Source organism: Scardinius erythrophthalmus (assembly GCF_964197995.2).
Source record: "Scardinius erythrophthalmus genome assembly, chromosome: 14".
In the NCBI taxonomy this organism is placed as follows: domain Eukaryota; kingdom Metazoa; phylum Chordata; class Actinopteri; order Cypriniformes; family Leuciscidae; genus Scardinius; species Scardinius erythrophthalmus.
Window position 1 is genome coordinate 17,019,262 of NC_138234.1, and position 16,891 is coordinate 17,036,152.

General features: G+C 37.6%; 2 protein-coding genes across 2 annotated transcripts in view; one reads left to right on the plus strand and one right to left on the minus strand.

The window, feature by feature from the left end:
* cenpp (centromere protein P) overlaps positions 1-5,013 on the plus strand; it is a 49,118-nt gene extending 44,105 nt beyond the window's left edge. The window contains exons 7-9 of the mRNA XM_081385137.1: positions 3,978-4,057; positions 4,237-4,328; positions 4,693-5,013. Of these exons, the coding sequence (XP_081241263.1) occupies positions 3,978-4,057; positions 4,237-4,328; positions 4,693-4,811 (291 nt within the window). The 3' untranslated portion in view covers positions 4,812-5,013. The remainder of the gene's footprint in view (positions 1-3,977; positions 4,058-4,236; positions 4,329-4,692) is intronic.
* Positions 4,838-16,814, minus strand: ippk (inositol 1,3,4,5,6-pentakisphosphate 2-kinase). The gene is made up of 13 exons (XM_081385134.1): positions 16,570-16,814; positions 14,415-14,474; positions 12,269-12,364; positions 12,097-12,163; positions 11,473-11,594; positions 10,829-10,918; positions 10,425-10,483; positions 9,925-9,997; positions 8,750-9,029; positions 8,339-8,474; positions 7,775-7,877; positions 7,466-7,545; positions 4,838-7,382 (listed from the first exon to the last, which is right to left on the minus strand). The coding sequence occupies exons 1-13, from the start codon at positions 16,648-16,650 to the stop codon at positions 7,178-7,180; spliced, it is 1,452 nt and encodes a 483-aa protein (XP_081241260.1). The 5' UTR covers positions 16,651-16,814; the 3' UTR covers positions 4,838-7,177.
* Between the last annotated feature and the right edge of the window lie 77 nt (positions 16,815-16,891).

Consider the following 16,891-nt stretch of genomic DNA (forward strand, 5'->3'; position numbering starts at 1 on the left):
GAATCTAAATTGAAAACATATCCAACCGTAGATTGAAGCTGATATCACTCTTACATGATCAAATGCTTTGTCGTTCCTTGCAACATCTCATCCAAAAGATTAGGGTTAAAAGGGGTTTAAGAGCTGTAAAAGTATGTGGGATCATTTTGAACAATATACAAATGTACTTTTACAGTATAGTCCTCGTAGATGAGTTTTAAGAGCTGTAGATCAAAAGAGTGTTTAACTGTAGTGTGAAATTAACGGTGTAAGATGTTTCAGCACTTTAGGATGTTTTGACTTGCCATCAGGTAATGGCCGGAGATTTGTGACTCAACCAACTGGAATGAACAGCTGTGACTGTTCACTGTTCGTAACAACTCTGCATACTTTCTTTATACATGCTCCATGTCTTAATTGTGAATTATTCATTGGCGTACATGATTCCAAAGGAAAAAGATCATCTTTAATACATTTTAATCAAAATAAAGTCAGTTGCTCCACCTCTGAAATGGCTTTTGTTTTCAGCTAACGTCAAACAAGTACTCTTATTTTTCAACTCTTGAAAATATCTATCCTACAGAAACCACTTTTCGTCATCAAGTCCCTCCCTTCATTTTCTTTCAATATCCTGTTTCATCATGGAAGTAAAATGGTGTGTGAATGCTACTTCATGTTGGATTCCTCATGCATTGCCGCACTTACTGTTCACATCTTAAGTTATGAGGGTTGGACATTCTTCTAGTTCTGTCTGGACGTTGACTCAACCAACATGGCGCTCTTTTCTTGAAGCAGCTCACTAGAGGATGTTGAATTTAGGGTGTCTTTAAAAAAAAATCCCTCTTTCCACAAGATAATTCCATTGGTCAGAATGGTCTGTATAATGTCACGGACCATTTGAAATGTACTTTGAGACCCAGAAGAGTCTTTCACACACATGCCTAGCACCATGATAATGAGGTTGGACTGTATTTTTCGCATTCAGACGTCTTTTTCCACTGTGGTAATGTCGGTTTGCTTCAGCATCTGGTTCACTATATTTCCTTATGGAACTTTTAACATAATGGAATATTTTATGTTGTGCCAGAGAGCTTAAGTACTCAGCAGTGGCATGTGTGTAGTCAGCGGTTTTATGTTTCTTTCCTTTTAGCTGGGTACCTCACAATCGCCCTGGAGGCACTCAGATTAACGTTTCAGTCTTGGGTCATCCACTGTTAACAAACCTTGGTGGAAATTAAATAATGTTTTGTGTTTCTGAAACTAAACCTGCTGAAAATTCACTTGCAAGAATCTCACAATGAAGTTCTCAGATGGAATCCCAAAATTTCAGATTTTCTGATTTCTCAGCTCAATTTTTTTTAAACATTTAATGGGGAGAAGATCCCAAACATCCAGTAAGTATTGGCTTCTGAACAACCCCAGAGACTCTGGTTGTTCTGTCTGGTGTTTTAATAACTGTTGACAGGGATCCGTGGGGAGCATAACATGTCGTTCCAGGATCAGACAATAGAGGTATAGAGTTCAAATAATGGTTGGGTTGTTTAAAGGATGCTAAATTAATGGCTTAGTTCACGGAAGCCTTGAAGCCTTTGGTCAGACCTGTGTCACATTTACCGAAAACAGTGATGTCTTTTTAAATAATCGTTGGACTTTTTAAGTTGACAACTAGACTGAAATTTCTTCATGAAGTTTTTTAAATATTTATGGGGAGGTAATAGTCTTGGCAAATTCAATGATGATATTCTAGTTAAACACTAGTTTACCAAATAGATTCAAAATCTTTAACGTAAGAAATAAAATTTATAAGAAAAAACATTTGCATAGTAAGATTTGTAAAAGCATACACCAATTTGTAAGTTTTAAATTTGATCATTATTTATATCATAATTTTAATGTTTTCCATAAGTACTGTTAAATCTTTAAACTCCATATTTTAACTAAATAGATTTGATATATATTCTTCCAGATTGTTTTTGCACACTTCTGTTGGTTTTAAAGTTTGTTATCAGTGATTTGCAAAGAAAGGGTGCAATGAATTACATAACTCATTGACTGACCAAAGTCAATGTGTACGTGTAAAAATAAACATTTGCAAAAATTGCAAATAGCTCACTTTGAAAACGTAACAGTGTTTAGTCTCTTCACAGTCTTCACAATGACGAATTTAGACAGGTTTCAAGATACTTGTTAGAGAAAGTCTTAGTGTTTACCAGAGGAAACATCAAGTTAATGGTGTAAATGACAGCATTTCCCAACTGTGTAATGTGGGAATTGGGAAAAAAAATTCTGGAAAGTTTTGATGTCTAATGGGAAAGTCTGATGGATTTGTTTAAGGGATTTGTGATGCGGTTGGTGCGCTAGGCTGGTTATGGGAATTATCATGTGTTTTTAATGAGCTAGTTGAAATACGGCCAAAGGAGGGGTTAAATTTAAGAGTAGTTTAATTAGAGGTCTTAATTACTTATTAAACCAGTTTCTCCATGTGTTTTAATACATAATTAAGTGTAAGTAAGGCTATAATTTCAAACTGTGTTTAGTGGTTTCTGCAAAAGACAGAGAAATGGAAACATTCTTCTTCTTTTATTTTATTATTTACTGTCAGCATTAAATGGTTCTGTGTATTCGATTTTCTCTTCTGTGGTTCAGAGTCCTGAAGGCATGACTATTAAATGTCTTCAACTGACTCTATTTATTAAAAAAGACTTGGAATATTAAAGGGATAGTTAACCTAAGAGAAAAATGTTGTTATTCGCTCACCCTCATTTAAATCCAAACATGTATAACTTCATTCTGTGAAATATTCTAGACTCTTTTTTTGTATTGAGTACGATCTTTGCAATGCATCAGTGGATCCAGTTTACAAAACTGGTCTGAATGATTTGTTAATGAATTAGGCTGATCCGGTTCTCAAGTTACCGTCTCAATGATCCAGTCACAACAGTTAACAGCTCCCTGCAGTGAAAAATTAGCAATGAATTTTTCGAACAAAAGGATCATATGCAGGGCTTGACCTTAACTTTTTTGCTCACCATCCACTGTGGCTAGTGGTTTTGCAAAGTTACTAGCCACTCAGCATTTTCACTGGCCACAATTTTGATATCGATACCATGGGGAAAAACTGGCATATATACGTATATTTTTTATATTATCTCATAATTTGGCAGCAGGTATATTAGGCTGCTGTCACTTTAAGACCTGATGCATGGATCCACTATACTGTTACACATCCATTTCTTTCTCAGCTGTTCACATAAAACATAACTGATTGTGTTTACATACTTGCCAAGTCTGGCATTTTGACATAATTTTTTTGTGTATTTGACCGTTTAAGCGCAATAAGCAGCGAAAAAGAACTCAATTTAGAGGCGGGTTTGTGTGTCACCAGCTGTCGGAGAGAGAGTGAGAAAGCAGAGCTGGTATTGTGTATCTGAGGAAAATTAGCATTGGAGCCGTTTCAGATATTTCAGGATCGATATGTGTTGGTATGATATGCATTTGGCGAGTTGGCGGGTGTTAATGTCAAGCCCTGATCGTATGACTTCAGAAGACTTTGAATAATCGTAGGGACTAATTTTGTGGTGCTTTTTGGTCATTTTAGAGCCTGAAAGACCTAGTCCTATATTTGAATATTTAATTAAACAGTAGTCAGGACATTCTTGAAAATGTACATTTTGTGTTGCAAACAAGCAAGAAAAAAGGGCAAACTGGTTTGGGGAGTGAATAATAACAGTTTTGGTCAATCTGTTTCTTTAAAAATTCAACATTTTGTCCTCAATGCAGAAAGTCTCAGACTGTGACATGATGTAATCTTGCCTTGTTATGGAGCAAATACCGTAATTCAACTTGCAGTTACGTAATCCTTTAATATGTAAATTTCTTTGTATTTTGTTCGCATCCGTTTTGTTATCGGCCAGTGTTTTGGAACCAGGTTGCTGTGGGTCAGATGGAATCTGTCAGGACTTCTAATTCCTTTAACACATGAGTGGTTTTTTTGGCAGGACAAGTACCCAGACGTGGTCAGCCTTCCAGAGGGATGCAGATCGGAGCTCATGATTATACGAAGTCCTCAACTTCCCGGGTAGGTTGCATCAGCTGAGAAAATTAAATGGAAACTGCAGTCCGTAACTTCAGCTGTTTGCCTTCCGTTAGCGGCATCAAGCGCCTACAAGGTTCATGTACATGTATATGGTTACCATGACTGATATCTCCAGATACATGCTTGAAACAAGGTAAAATCAATGGCTTTATGTTTTTCAGGATCTCCGTGACCATATTCTGGAAGATTGATGTGTCTAAGGAAGGAGTGGTAAAACCAACGCTTGAGCTCTTGCTGAAAATGCCAGATCAGGGTAAGACGAGTGAAATATAGACGAAGGGATAATGTTGTGTCAGGGTTGACTATCTGAATTGATATTATTCTGCTTATTAAACAGATTAAAAGTCTTCAAAGGGCATTTTTACTAGTCCAAAACTAGCCATTTTGATTATCATCAAGATGTCTCCAATAAGCTATTCTAACTTGCATTTTTGGAACAAAAAAAGAAACTTGGAAATACTCATGGACAACGGTCAAATAAACATTTCTGCAGTTGTTATACAAAAGTATTTGACTGCTACATGGTGCAGTGGATCAGAATCAACTATTTTCTTATTTTATACTTGTACAATAATAAATTCCTACTAAAATGTTTTATTTTGTTTTCATCTGAACAGCTCGAGAGTTGGACACCAAAAAAGTGATGGAAAACGGCTCGGATTACTTTCAGAGCCTGCTGCGGATTCTCGGGGTGGAAGCGTCAATTGAGGCCTTGATAAGAACCGTGTGTTTGTGAGAAGTCATAAAACACAAGCCAACATTCATTTCATCAGAACTTCATATCTAATCATTTTATTTGATATAAACACCTGTACAGTCACCCGTTAGGAACTACATATTGATGCCATCTGTAAGTGTCAATCATTTTTATGCATGATATGCCCACACTGTATGGAAATATACATCATTAGACAAGAGCTAGAAAAATAAATAATTTTAAATACAAAATGTCTGACAGCAAAATCCACTTTGTATTTTCAAATAGTTACATTTCAACATTAGATTCCATCACAGAAACTGTGATATTCCTGCTTAACAGAATTAATGTCCATTCCTACCTACATAGTGATTATAGATCTTTATTTCATTAGAGTAACACAATGTCACCACCTCAGACTCATAATATCTCTGGTTCATTGGTTCATAAGGGGAAAGATGGTGTTAAAACTAAGGCAAAAACAGCAAATGTCTGGTGTGGAGAAACTGCACTTAATCAGATACATCATAACACATTAAAACTGAGCAACATGACAGTCAAACAAACGCCACTGGTTGGACAACGAAAGCGTGTTCGCTCACAGATAAGGCGTATAATACTTCTCTTGACACCAGTTCACATTAAGACAAAAGGGAGTGTCAACACAGTTTGGCAATGTTGAATGTTCATCCATGTAAAACTCAAACACTATTCACCAGATGAGAACTGCATTGAAGGCTTTGAGTAGAGCAAGCCGACGCAGTCAACATCACAGTAAAAGAGGTAAACGGAAGCATGAGTATCACTCACACCACAGTATTTTGTAACAGTAATATATCCCATGACAAGAAAATGGCAACCTTGAGGTGCCATCTTTAGTGTTGAAGTCGCACAGTAAAATTTGCATTAACCGTCATTAGTTTTCCGGTAAAAGGCGCTAAACTTGCACACAATGTTAAATCAACACTGCCATTTCTGTGGCACAATATACTGCTATTCTGAAAAACTGCTGGATCAACTTACTTCTGTATTGTGCTAACAATAAATGCCATGCTGTCCATCTTTGGCCGACTTATGAAATTCGTCTTGCTCTGCAAACAATTACAGCCAATAAAACGGCCAAATGTAGCTGTAGTCGCGTTTAAGCTGCTGGGAATGAATTCCTCTAGTTGTTTTCTAGTCTGCAATTTCCAAACAGATGACTAAGTGTATTAATGTCAAACTCAAAGACAGAGCAGTTGTAGATGGACAGGCACAGTCGATTTTGCATTTTACAGCAGTTTTTCTGGGGAGACTAGCTTTAAAGAAGTAGTTTATCCAAAAATGAAAATTCAATCATTATTTACACACCTTCATGTCGGTATATTCAGGTTTTTCCACATATTTGAAGGTCCAATAAAAAGCACCATAAATGTAGTCCATATAACTTAAATTTTAAGTGTGTTCTTCACTCAAAACTGAAGTAGTTATTCACTGATGATCTTGCATTCAAAAATGTTGTTCATTCATTCACTTACTACATGCTCAACACCCAGCAGCGTTTTGTCCAATTCGGACAAAATGCCTGGTTAGAATGAACTGCCAAGCTACATACAAATTCTTCAGCCATTTTGATTAGATTTGCAATTACATGATGGTGAGTAAACAATGGCTAAATGTTTATGTAGTGCAAACTATTCTTTAATAAGACACTTCGATTTGTATGTGGCGGTAGACGGTTACGCCAGGCAAGCGTGCGTTATAAAAATACACTTTCATTAGAGAGTAATATCATTAGACTTATCTTCAAATTCATAAAATCTAATTATGGATAGTGACAGTGTTAGCGCAACCTCATTCGCTAGCATGCAACAGGTCTGTGCTTGTCAGTATAACTTCTGCTACTGTAGCTCGCCGTGGGTCAGTGGTTTGAGGAGCTCTATGGATGTAGTCTTGCTAAAAACTCAAGTACTCGTCTGCTTTTGAACTCCAGACTGCCTGTACAGCGACTGCTGACACGGCCAAGTTGATGCATGGTAAAACGTTCATTAGGGAAAATCGCTGTAAGCCACTTTTTGGCACTTGGAAACCACAGTAGCGCTGCTGCGTGAGAGAAACACCCAACAGCACTGCACAAAACACACACACAACCTCCTTGTCCTCCCTTTTTATAGCCAATGACTGACTCGTTCAGGTATTCTGTGCTTTAGGAGACCAGCCCCAGTAAGAACATCACCCTCTAAAAAGAAAAACAAAAGGTCGTCCCAGCAACAGCTCACAAATGCCGCCGTCGCTGCCAACTTCACGTCGCAGAACACGCTGGGAGGGCAAACTGCTAGACAGACTAGCAAACAAAAATAATAAAACTATATCACTATCTCAATTTCACTTCTACGCATTTCCCAAGCAGCACTTGTGGAGGTGTCTCATACAGCATGGAAGAGCAGCGTGCACTCCTGCCTTTCCTTATAGAGGCTGGAGGGGGGCGGAGCTTGCGTGCTCCGCAGGTAGTAGTTGACGATTTTGGTGTCCAGCTTGTACTGGTGAGGGATGCCTTCATACGGTTTGGGGTCCAGATCGAGGATGGAGACGGAATACGTAAAACGAGGCTTCTCCAAATTCAACTGGTGTCTGTAAACACAAAGCAAATGGAAGGTTAAAATGACCGCAAACGTCAAGGTGAATCTTTATTTAAAAAGTGAAAACAAACTTACTCCACGTCTTCTTCGCAAGGTACAAACGTGATCATGATTGAGCAGTCTTTGGCGGTCATTGCAACTCTATACTGATGAACCTGGAAAGATGCAAGGAGAAATTAAAATCTGGATTGTACCTCTGAGAATGAACGTCACTTAGAAATTTGTCCCAAAATATTAGTTTTATATACAAATAAACCTGTATTTTAATTCAATTCCAAAAACTTATTTATTTTTTTAAATGCCCAGTTTTGGGGTGAAATACAACCTGTGAATGTCTTATGAGATTCACATCTAAACTGAAGCATCACATGCTCACAGTCTTACCTTCCCAACTGCATATTCTACAGAGCCGTCATCCTCAGTAGGACAGTTTTTAACTGTGTCCATGAAACTCTCATTATAAGGCCCATCTATCTGCAGTCGGTTTCTAGGGATACAAACAAGTGTTGATTAGATGTTTAAGTGCTTTTAAGCATGTTTATTCATAAAGATGATGTGGCTTTGCATGGAAATCACCAATGACCACACTGCACAGGACCACCATGTGGCCACAGTGCCTTATTACTAGATAAAGTACCACATCCACAGTCTTTTGCACCACCTAGTGTTTTCATCATAATGTCTTCCAGGAGGCCACAATAAGACTTAAAATTGATTGAAAATAAAGTATATTAATACTATAATAGTAAAACAAGTTGTGATTCAGTAACTGTACTGCATTTTTACATAAAATTATGCCAGTACAGGTGAACACTGCACAGATAAGGTATGGCCTGAAATATCCGCCTGATAGAAACTTTGCTCAGCAAGAACAAACCATTCTTGCACAGGAATATTGATCTGATAGATCAGTAACGAAGCACTCAATATCCCAGCTTAAACATTCACCTTTCTTTCGGGAACTCCTCTAGATACTGCTCTACACGTTTGTACAGAGGGTAGATTCCTTCAATATCCAGGTTATCCAGCATCTGTACTTGGAGGATTTTTGAAAGGACACTGTCTTTAGGGAGGCCATGGTTACCTGTGAAGATATGAAAATGAACTCAACGTGTACTCCTGGACTTGCATAATAGGTTTATGATTACCGTCATATATATGCAGCAATAATCCGGTCTTTTACACGGCCCTTAATGTGTCTTTTAAAATGCACAATACATTTCGTTTCAGTTATATTGTGACTCAACAGTATGGTGATTTCTATTGGAACTAATATGATAGTTTAACAATATTTTGGCCAAACAAACCATCATTTGCCCATCCAAATATTCATTAGTTAGCAGTTGGTAAAGGCCTCACCGTTGCGGAGCAGGTCTCTTGGGAAGGGACTGGCTTCACAGTGCGGCCTGCTTTCTGACAGGTGCATCTTCCTGGGCTCCCCCGAGCGATTCGAGTCCCCGCCGCTGAGCAGGGAGGAGCAGATCACCTGAATGAACTCGTTGAGGACGGCTTTGCCAGGCTGGTGGCCGTTATGGAGGCCGTTACTATGGGGGAAATAAGGCCAAAGGTGCTGAATGAGATCAGTCAGGTCGGGTTGCTGCTTGGCGTCGTCTTTACAGCTAAAAATCAACTCTCCGCCCTGAAAAAAAGATGGGAGAAACAATTAGTTAATGCAACTTTTCTTTTATAACCCTTTTCTAAGGAATCAGACCAATATACAAACAGTAGCTATATTTAATGATGTTCTGTTTTTCCTTTTCTTTTTTCTAAACCCCCGCTTAAGCTGGTTTGCTGGTCACACATCTGGACCTATATTTGACCCTGGACCACAAAACCAGTCACATGGGTAAATTTTTTGAAATTGAGATTTATACATCATATGAAAGTTGAATAAATAAGCTTTCCATTGATGTATGGAAAATCTTTCAAAAAAATCGAAACATTGAGAAAATCGCCTTTAAAGTTGTTCAGTTATGTTGGCGATTGTGCTGCATTCACTCACAAAAATAAATGTTTTATATATTTACAGTAGGAATTTTACAATATATCTTCATGGAACACAATCTTTACTTAATATCCTAATGATTTTTGGCATAAAAGAAAAATCTATAATTTTGAGCCATACAATATATTTTTGGCTATTGCCACAAATATACCAGTGCAACTTGTGACTGGTTTTGTTATCCAGGGTCCCATATGATGATCAGCAAGCTAATTTTCCAATTAAAAAGTGGCTAAATTTCATCTAAAACAACTTGTCTCCCAGCCAAATCTGGCTAAGACCAGTAAACCAGTTTAAGCTGTTTTTAGTAGTACTACTTCCAAGTTCCAGGATAACTTAAGATTTACTCAGTAATAAAACTGAGACCTACTGCAAATCAGTATGCATGACATCATTGCTGACTGTTACTTTTGAAATGCTGAGCATTCTATAAATGGAAGTCGAAGGATATTTTTGCAGTGTTTCATCAGCAGAATTATTTGGAGACGTTAAACGGTTCGAGAATGAATCAATTACAGAAGTTTATGTTTACCTTAAAGATTTTCAAGTTGTTTTGTGGTTCCTCTAACAGATTCTTCAATGCAACGTACATTCGCTGTTTGCTCCTGGAATACAAGTTATTCAATAGCATTCAGGTTAGTAAAATAACATACATTTTTGCAAACGATGAAGGAAAGTTTAGGGAGGAAAAAAATTATTTGCCATGACAAGAATTAACATGTTAAGGGATTATATGGATTGTCACATCTGATTCTAAACCTTCTGTTTTCTTTAGCGTCAAGTAGCATTATAAAGGATTCATGCATGATGGGTTATAGGGCTGGTTTCACAGTGGAAAGGTGAGTCACAAAAAAAAAAAAAAAAAAAGTGAATGTGGTCTTTCTCAGTGGAAAATTCTGTTTTAACAAAGGTCAGTTGGGTTGGTGAATCTCAGTTAGATTTGTTAACAATGCTGGTTAAAGGTCGTAGCATCATCGAAAGATATAAATCCAGATCTGATTTCCTGCACTGAGTGACTGAGCGGTGACTCACCCTGAAAAGAGATCCAGGGGGCAATATCTGCTCAATCGCTTCCACTTCCCATTGGCTAACTGTAAGAGAATAATGTTAGGAATTTTACTGTAAACTTTGCTAATAGTGTTTCGATCAAGTACACCAACTTCAGTGACAGTCACTTGATACACTCTCCAGTTTCCGTTTCACCTCTACTTTGGGACTGATTTTTGTACATCTTCTCCAGCCAAACCCCCAAAGGACTAATTGTATGATAGCGTACAGTACAAACAGACAGCAGGATGTTTACACTACACTGAACCATCCTCTTTTTTTTGTTGTTAAAGCAGAAGTTCACGTTTAGAAATCTGGCTTCACTTCAATGAACCATGAGTTACTTTCGTAACGACGAGGCCTTTGAAAGATTCTTGATTGGTACTTACCTTGTAATGCTGATGCATGCAGAATCTGCAAACTTTGCGTTTGCATTCCTTAGTTATGTGTCTTGAAAAGGGTAGAAATCCACATTTTGGCTGGAAGGGAAAAAGTTAAAATATGTAGTTATTTCTCTGCCTCACGAGTTACACAATGAAGTTTTGTGAACAAGCTTAATGCGAAGAAGGTTTTGTTGTTTTTATGAACACACAAACGAGCCTTTCAGATCGGATTCACGCCACCTTCCCCTGTTTGTTTGACTGACCATGTGATTAAATTCCACACAAATAGATTCAATGAGTCATTCAGCTACTGTGGTTTACTTCCCCAGGAACGGACTTCAACTGACCCCTAAAAAACTAGTTCTTGTTTTAAAACAGTGTCTCCACCCTAATGGCTTGAAGATATAGAAACCCCCATCAACAACTGTCAGCAAGTTCAATGAGTGATAAGACATGCGTCACTAAATCAACACATTAAAGGCGAGGTTTTTGGCTCACTTTTGCGTACACTCTCGAAATGTGATTATTTTCGAAATGTGGTTATAAAAATTATATCACTGTCATTTTGAGTGCAAATTCCCCCTTGAAGTAAACACAAACATAACGGTAGTGACGAGTTGTGGCTATGCCAAGCTGAAAGTGTAGTTCACCTTGATTTCAACGCATATTGGAGGTCTGTGGTCTCTGAGGTGGTGGAGGGGGAGTTGGGTCAGGTTAGGAAGGCATAAACCACACCCGCTGAATGTGTCCATGACCTTGTCACAGCGCAGTTCTGCATGAAGGAAAAATCACAACACCGTTACGCAACATCAAATCAAGTCTACAAAAGTGACTGCATCCCACATGCATACGTTTCCAAAGAAGAACAAACTACATTTTTAAGTTGGTGAAACTCCGGAAAACATTCAAGCCGGATTTTACAACAAAAGTTTGAAAATTATGCTTATTTTAGGACATTATCTGCATTGCAATTAAGCATATTTTCCTCTAAATTGTAATTACTGTAATCAATGGACCAAAATGTTTTACTTTGAAGTATACAGTAATGCCCATTAATCTCAAGGATTTTGCAATTAAAATACAACAAATACTAGCATAAAGTATAAATACTACACTGTTGGTTTTAGGGGGGCATTACAGCAATGACACTGTTTTCTTTGTATTACGGTTTCATTGCATTTTTTGTGGAATTGTGATAAGAATGTTTTCTGGATCGATTTTATAATATTCACCAAATGTTTAAAAGGAAAAACTGAAAGTTTGGTCATTCGTACCAGGTCGTTCTTGTTGGACCTTCAGCGACAGCTGTCTCACAAAGTCCAGCGGTAGTTTGACAACCTCCTGTAAACAATCAAACCATTATTTTCATCTTATTCACTAGGTCACGGCTTGTGTTAAAGCAACATGATGTATTGATGTACACAAACTTTTTGAACTGTAACTTACTCCACTGTGAACGTATTTCTCCCCCAACAAAGGCTTCATGACATATTTACTATAATCTACAATGTTGAGGATGTGTCGAAAAGCTTGTTCTGCCGTCTGTTAGGAAAGAAGTAGGACAAATGAGCTGATACTACACTGTATGACAATGCAAACAGACCAAGACCAAACACTTTTTGCATATTCACATTGTTGTAGATGCCCTTTGTACCAAAAGAGACACATTACTTACAATACGGTGCAAGAAAACACACACAACTATTGTAAACTAAAATGTGACTATTTACAAGTTTTATGAACAGTTTACCATCACATTTATATTGTACGAAAAGGCAATACTACGGTGGCAGAGAGAGCTCAACGCACTGCAACTGAATGAGTATTTGCAGCACATTTCTGTATTTGGTTGTGTTGTGAGTATTTGCAAATTGTTTCTGTATTTGGTTGTGTTGTGAGTATTTGCAGTGTGTTTCTGTATTTGGTTAAGTTGGCGTTTCTGTATTTGGTTGCGTTGTGAGTATTTGCAACTTGTTTCTGTATTTGGTTGTGTTGTGAGTATTTGCAGAGGGTTTCTGTATTTGGTTGCGTTGTGAGTATTTGCAGCTTGTTTCTATATTTGGTTGTAGTGTTGTCAAAAATATAAAATTCGATAAATATCGATACTGAAATATCTGAACGGTACCAATACTAATGTCCCGAAGTATCGATACTCCCATACTAGCCGAGATGTCACTTTCACTTCTCTCCAAAGGCGCGTTGACAAACACCACACGTGACCGCACTCGTCTCATTCGCTCTGGTTAAATAGCAAAAGTGAAGTGAATGGAAAGATGTCGAGTGCGGCACCCTTGCGACCGGCTTTGGTTGATAAAGAACACCGCGAGCGGGCATTTCAGAGAATAGCGCGGACACGCGTTAAAAACACACATCGAGCGGGCATGTCGGAGAATAGCGCGGACACGCGCTTCACACTGCGAGCGGGCTGCGGGCACCCAAAAGATTGTTTGGCTATCAACAACCCTCACATCACTCATTTTAAAAATTCTGAAAACAGACTTAACGAACAAGCTCCAGGTGGACCATTTAGCAGCATGTACCTGTATGCTACTCAGCATCAATGGGTCACCTCTTTCTGAATTCCGCTATAACTAACTGTAACTCCCCTGTAACTTTTCATTTTAAGTTTTCTGAAACATTTACCAAGATGGCCTATTGTTGTTATGAGTCATAACAAAAATAGGCCATCTTGGTTTATGTTTCGGTGTTGTCTCGTTTTTTCCACTGTAATTCTTAAAGTTAATATAATCTGACTGAGGAATCTTAGAAGTAAATTTTAACTGTGGTCAAATGTAAATTAACTTGTGCCTATTTAACTTTATTAAAAAAAATATTATTTAATTCTGCAATGTGCCTTTATTAGCGATTATCATCAATTTGATCCAGTGAGCATTGTTTCCGCGTGTGATGCACGCACGTTTGTGTTTAAATCTGTTCATCAAATAACGTTAATGTATTAACCAGCATTTATGACAGATAAACAATGCATTTGTTACAGTATATTTTAATCTTTGATAACAGTAGGTAATAAAAATACAACAGCTCATGTTAGCTCTGGTCCAATGAAAAAATATTAACAGATAGAACTCAGGACATTTTAGTAAAATATACCTCATTTTCATGTTCTAGACTTGTTATATTCAGCTTTAAATAAAAAAAAATACCTCCTTAATATTGTGGCAGTTTTTTTCTCCGTGGTATCGAAAATGGTATCGAATATTGATATTTTTTAAGGTATCGTATCGAAGTTAGAAATTCTAGTATCGTGACAACACTATTTGGTTGTGTTGTGAGTATTTGCAGTGTGTTTCTGTATTTGGTTGTGTTGTGAGTATTTGCAGTGTGTTTCTGTATTTGGTTGTGTTGTGAGTATTTGCAGTGTGTTTCTGTATTTGGTTGTGTTGTGAGTATTTGTCAAAATTGACAAATTTATATTTTCTTAATTTGCTGGTGTTTTTTCTATTTGCAAGTGTTTTCTTCAGTTTCAATGCATGGATCTCTATCGGCCACCATTCAATTCTGCTTTATGGTGCATATTTCAGAAGTTTGGGAAGTACTACTGTTTAGTAATATCAATTTGGGGAAGTTTTACCTGTCGTGTATGTGCGGAGTCTTCAGAGGGAAACTTTAACAGACGGAGAACTCGACAGTGCTGTAAGGAGAAGTAACGTGTTTGAAACATTTTGCATTCAACTCATTTCACACAGACTTTGGCCACTGATTCTAGTGAACAAACTGTCTAATTTTAGGTTGTAAAAAAAGAAGGGAATGCTATGAAACAAGTTTGCCTGTGACTGTACAAATACTCCATCCACTCATTATGTTTTTCCCAGAATGCACTTATACATAAAAAAGGTCCACAAAGGTAAAGGTGACATCATCGCATTGACGATAAACTCACTGCCTGGCGGTTTGTTTTATGGACTGATGTAACTGATGGTCACTTAAACGCAAATGCAGTTTCTAAACACACTTGCTCAACGACGTTACAAAACCTACTTCTGCCTCACAAAATGTCAGACTTAAAAAGATAACGTTCATGAAGAAATTATGTACAATTCACTTCAAAATTAAAAGAAAAATAAATGATAGTCAATTAAAAACTAAATATGCACCAATGAAAATAATCCTATCCAGACAATTATTTTTTGTAATAATGAGCATTATTAAAATGAGTATCTCATTACAGCAATGAGAATTTCTTCCATTCTAATGAGAATTTTTGAGGGGAAAGGTATTTAATTGTCATGAAATTAATATAATGAATAACATATTCATGAACCAAGGCATTGTTTTTTTTTTCTTTTTTACCCCAAAATGTTGTTTAAACCACACATCTTATTTCAATGTGCAACTGAGATGCCTTTAAAAATCTTAATAATCTCACTCAACCTTTCAGACAAGTTGATGCGTTTCAGCTCCTATTCCAAGAATTTAAAACAGGCCAGCCAACGTGACAAAGAGAACCACACAACAGTGTGGGGACATGAAAGAATGTCTGTAAACAGCAAATATATACGGACAAGCCCTTGCAGGAGTATACTCCAGGCGTACTTAGAAATCTGCATCAAAGCGTCACCCATTTTCTCCACACCCAGTTTGTCATGATTGCAATAACATATTGGCCAATGTTGTCTCAGGCTGCTGCCTTGTGATTGGATACACACTCTTGTGTTGTAATCTGTAATATAAATCCAACCAGTTTATGGCTCTCGAACGTTTGATCCAGTAGGTTTTTCAGTTTATTTGTCGTATGAGGGTACAGACGCACAAATGAGCTGGAAAATCAGGCAAAGGTTAAGCTGTTCTTGTTTTGCAGGAACATATCCTTGATCTTAACAAAACAGGGCCTTGATATTGCAATCCTAGTGAAAAAAGGAGTCAACTACATGCTAAATGGAACTGATAAATGAATCATTTACATAAAGTTTCCATAACTTTTTCATTAGTCATATTGAGACAAATCTCAAATACAGTTGATTTAATTAATTTCAATCCGTTGTTCAAATAAAGAGGGTTCTGGTTGTTGCATGCAATAACCCAAGTGATATCTTGCTTAAAAGAATATAACATTGCTGAAACTTCATGTGGCGAGATCTTTTTAATCTTTAAATGTACTTTGGCCAATGTCTAAATACAGAAAAGTGATCAACATCAACGTTTCCACCCATCCTAATCAATATTCATACCCATCATCCTAGTTTAAAATCGGCCTAGACCCTCATTATCTTGCACTTTAAACTATTAAAGGTTTCCTATCTGAACTTTGAATCCTGGATGGATAAAATATGAATTGTTTATTATCTCAACTCTAATTCTTCCCATTTAAGAGCCATGTCAGATGCACAAAAGCACCCTCACACTATAAGATCACCACTGACCATTCCTTCAACCGGCCACAGCATTCTGAATCCTACATTAAATGTGCCACTGAAATGGGTTTAATAAACTTTATATTTCATAAAGTGGGTGTGGCATTGATAACACACGTGTCACATGCTGTACATTCACTTTATCAAAGAATCCTGATTTAGCCTGCTAGGTGGCTTTAGCTTTAAACCCCTGACAAGACCCCTTTAGGATAAAGAAAGAGTTCATTTCCGTCTAATGGTGGCGTAAAAGTGCCAAACTTAAAGTCTAGGTCCCTTCCAAACAGTTTGAATTGATTTTCCATTGACTGAATCAGATTTGATCGAGTTTGTATGAATTTTGGCTAAGCTAAAAGCTAGTAGCTATTGAACACCAACCTGCAAATGAGACACGACCAGGCTTTTGTTCCCCTCCCCGTGATATTTCCAGTCGTTTTCGTCCATTTTATCCAGTTCCATAACCCAGAAGAACCGTAAACTGGTGGAGTTTTGGCGCAGATTTGATACTCTGGACGAGATGATCGGGGTCAGGCGCAAAACTTCTGGTGGATCTGCGTCTGACACACCGACGGGTGTGTAGCGCTACTACCGCTTTCGCGAGGACACGCCTCCTCCGCGCTCTCATTGGCCAGGCGCAGAGGTTGAGGGTTGTTCATTGGCCAAAAGTGTTTGACATTGTTAAAAGCATGCGCTGATTGGA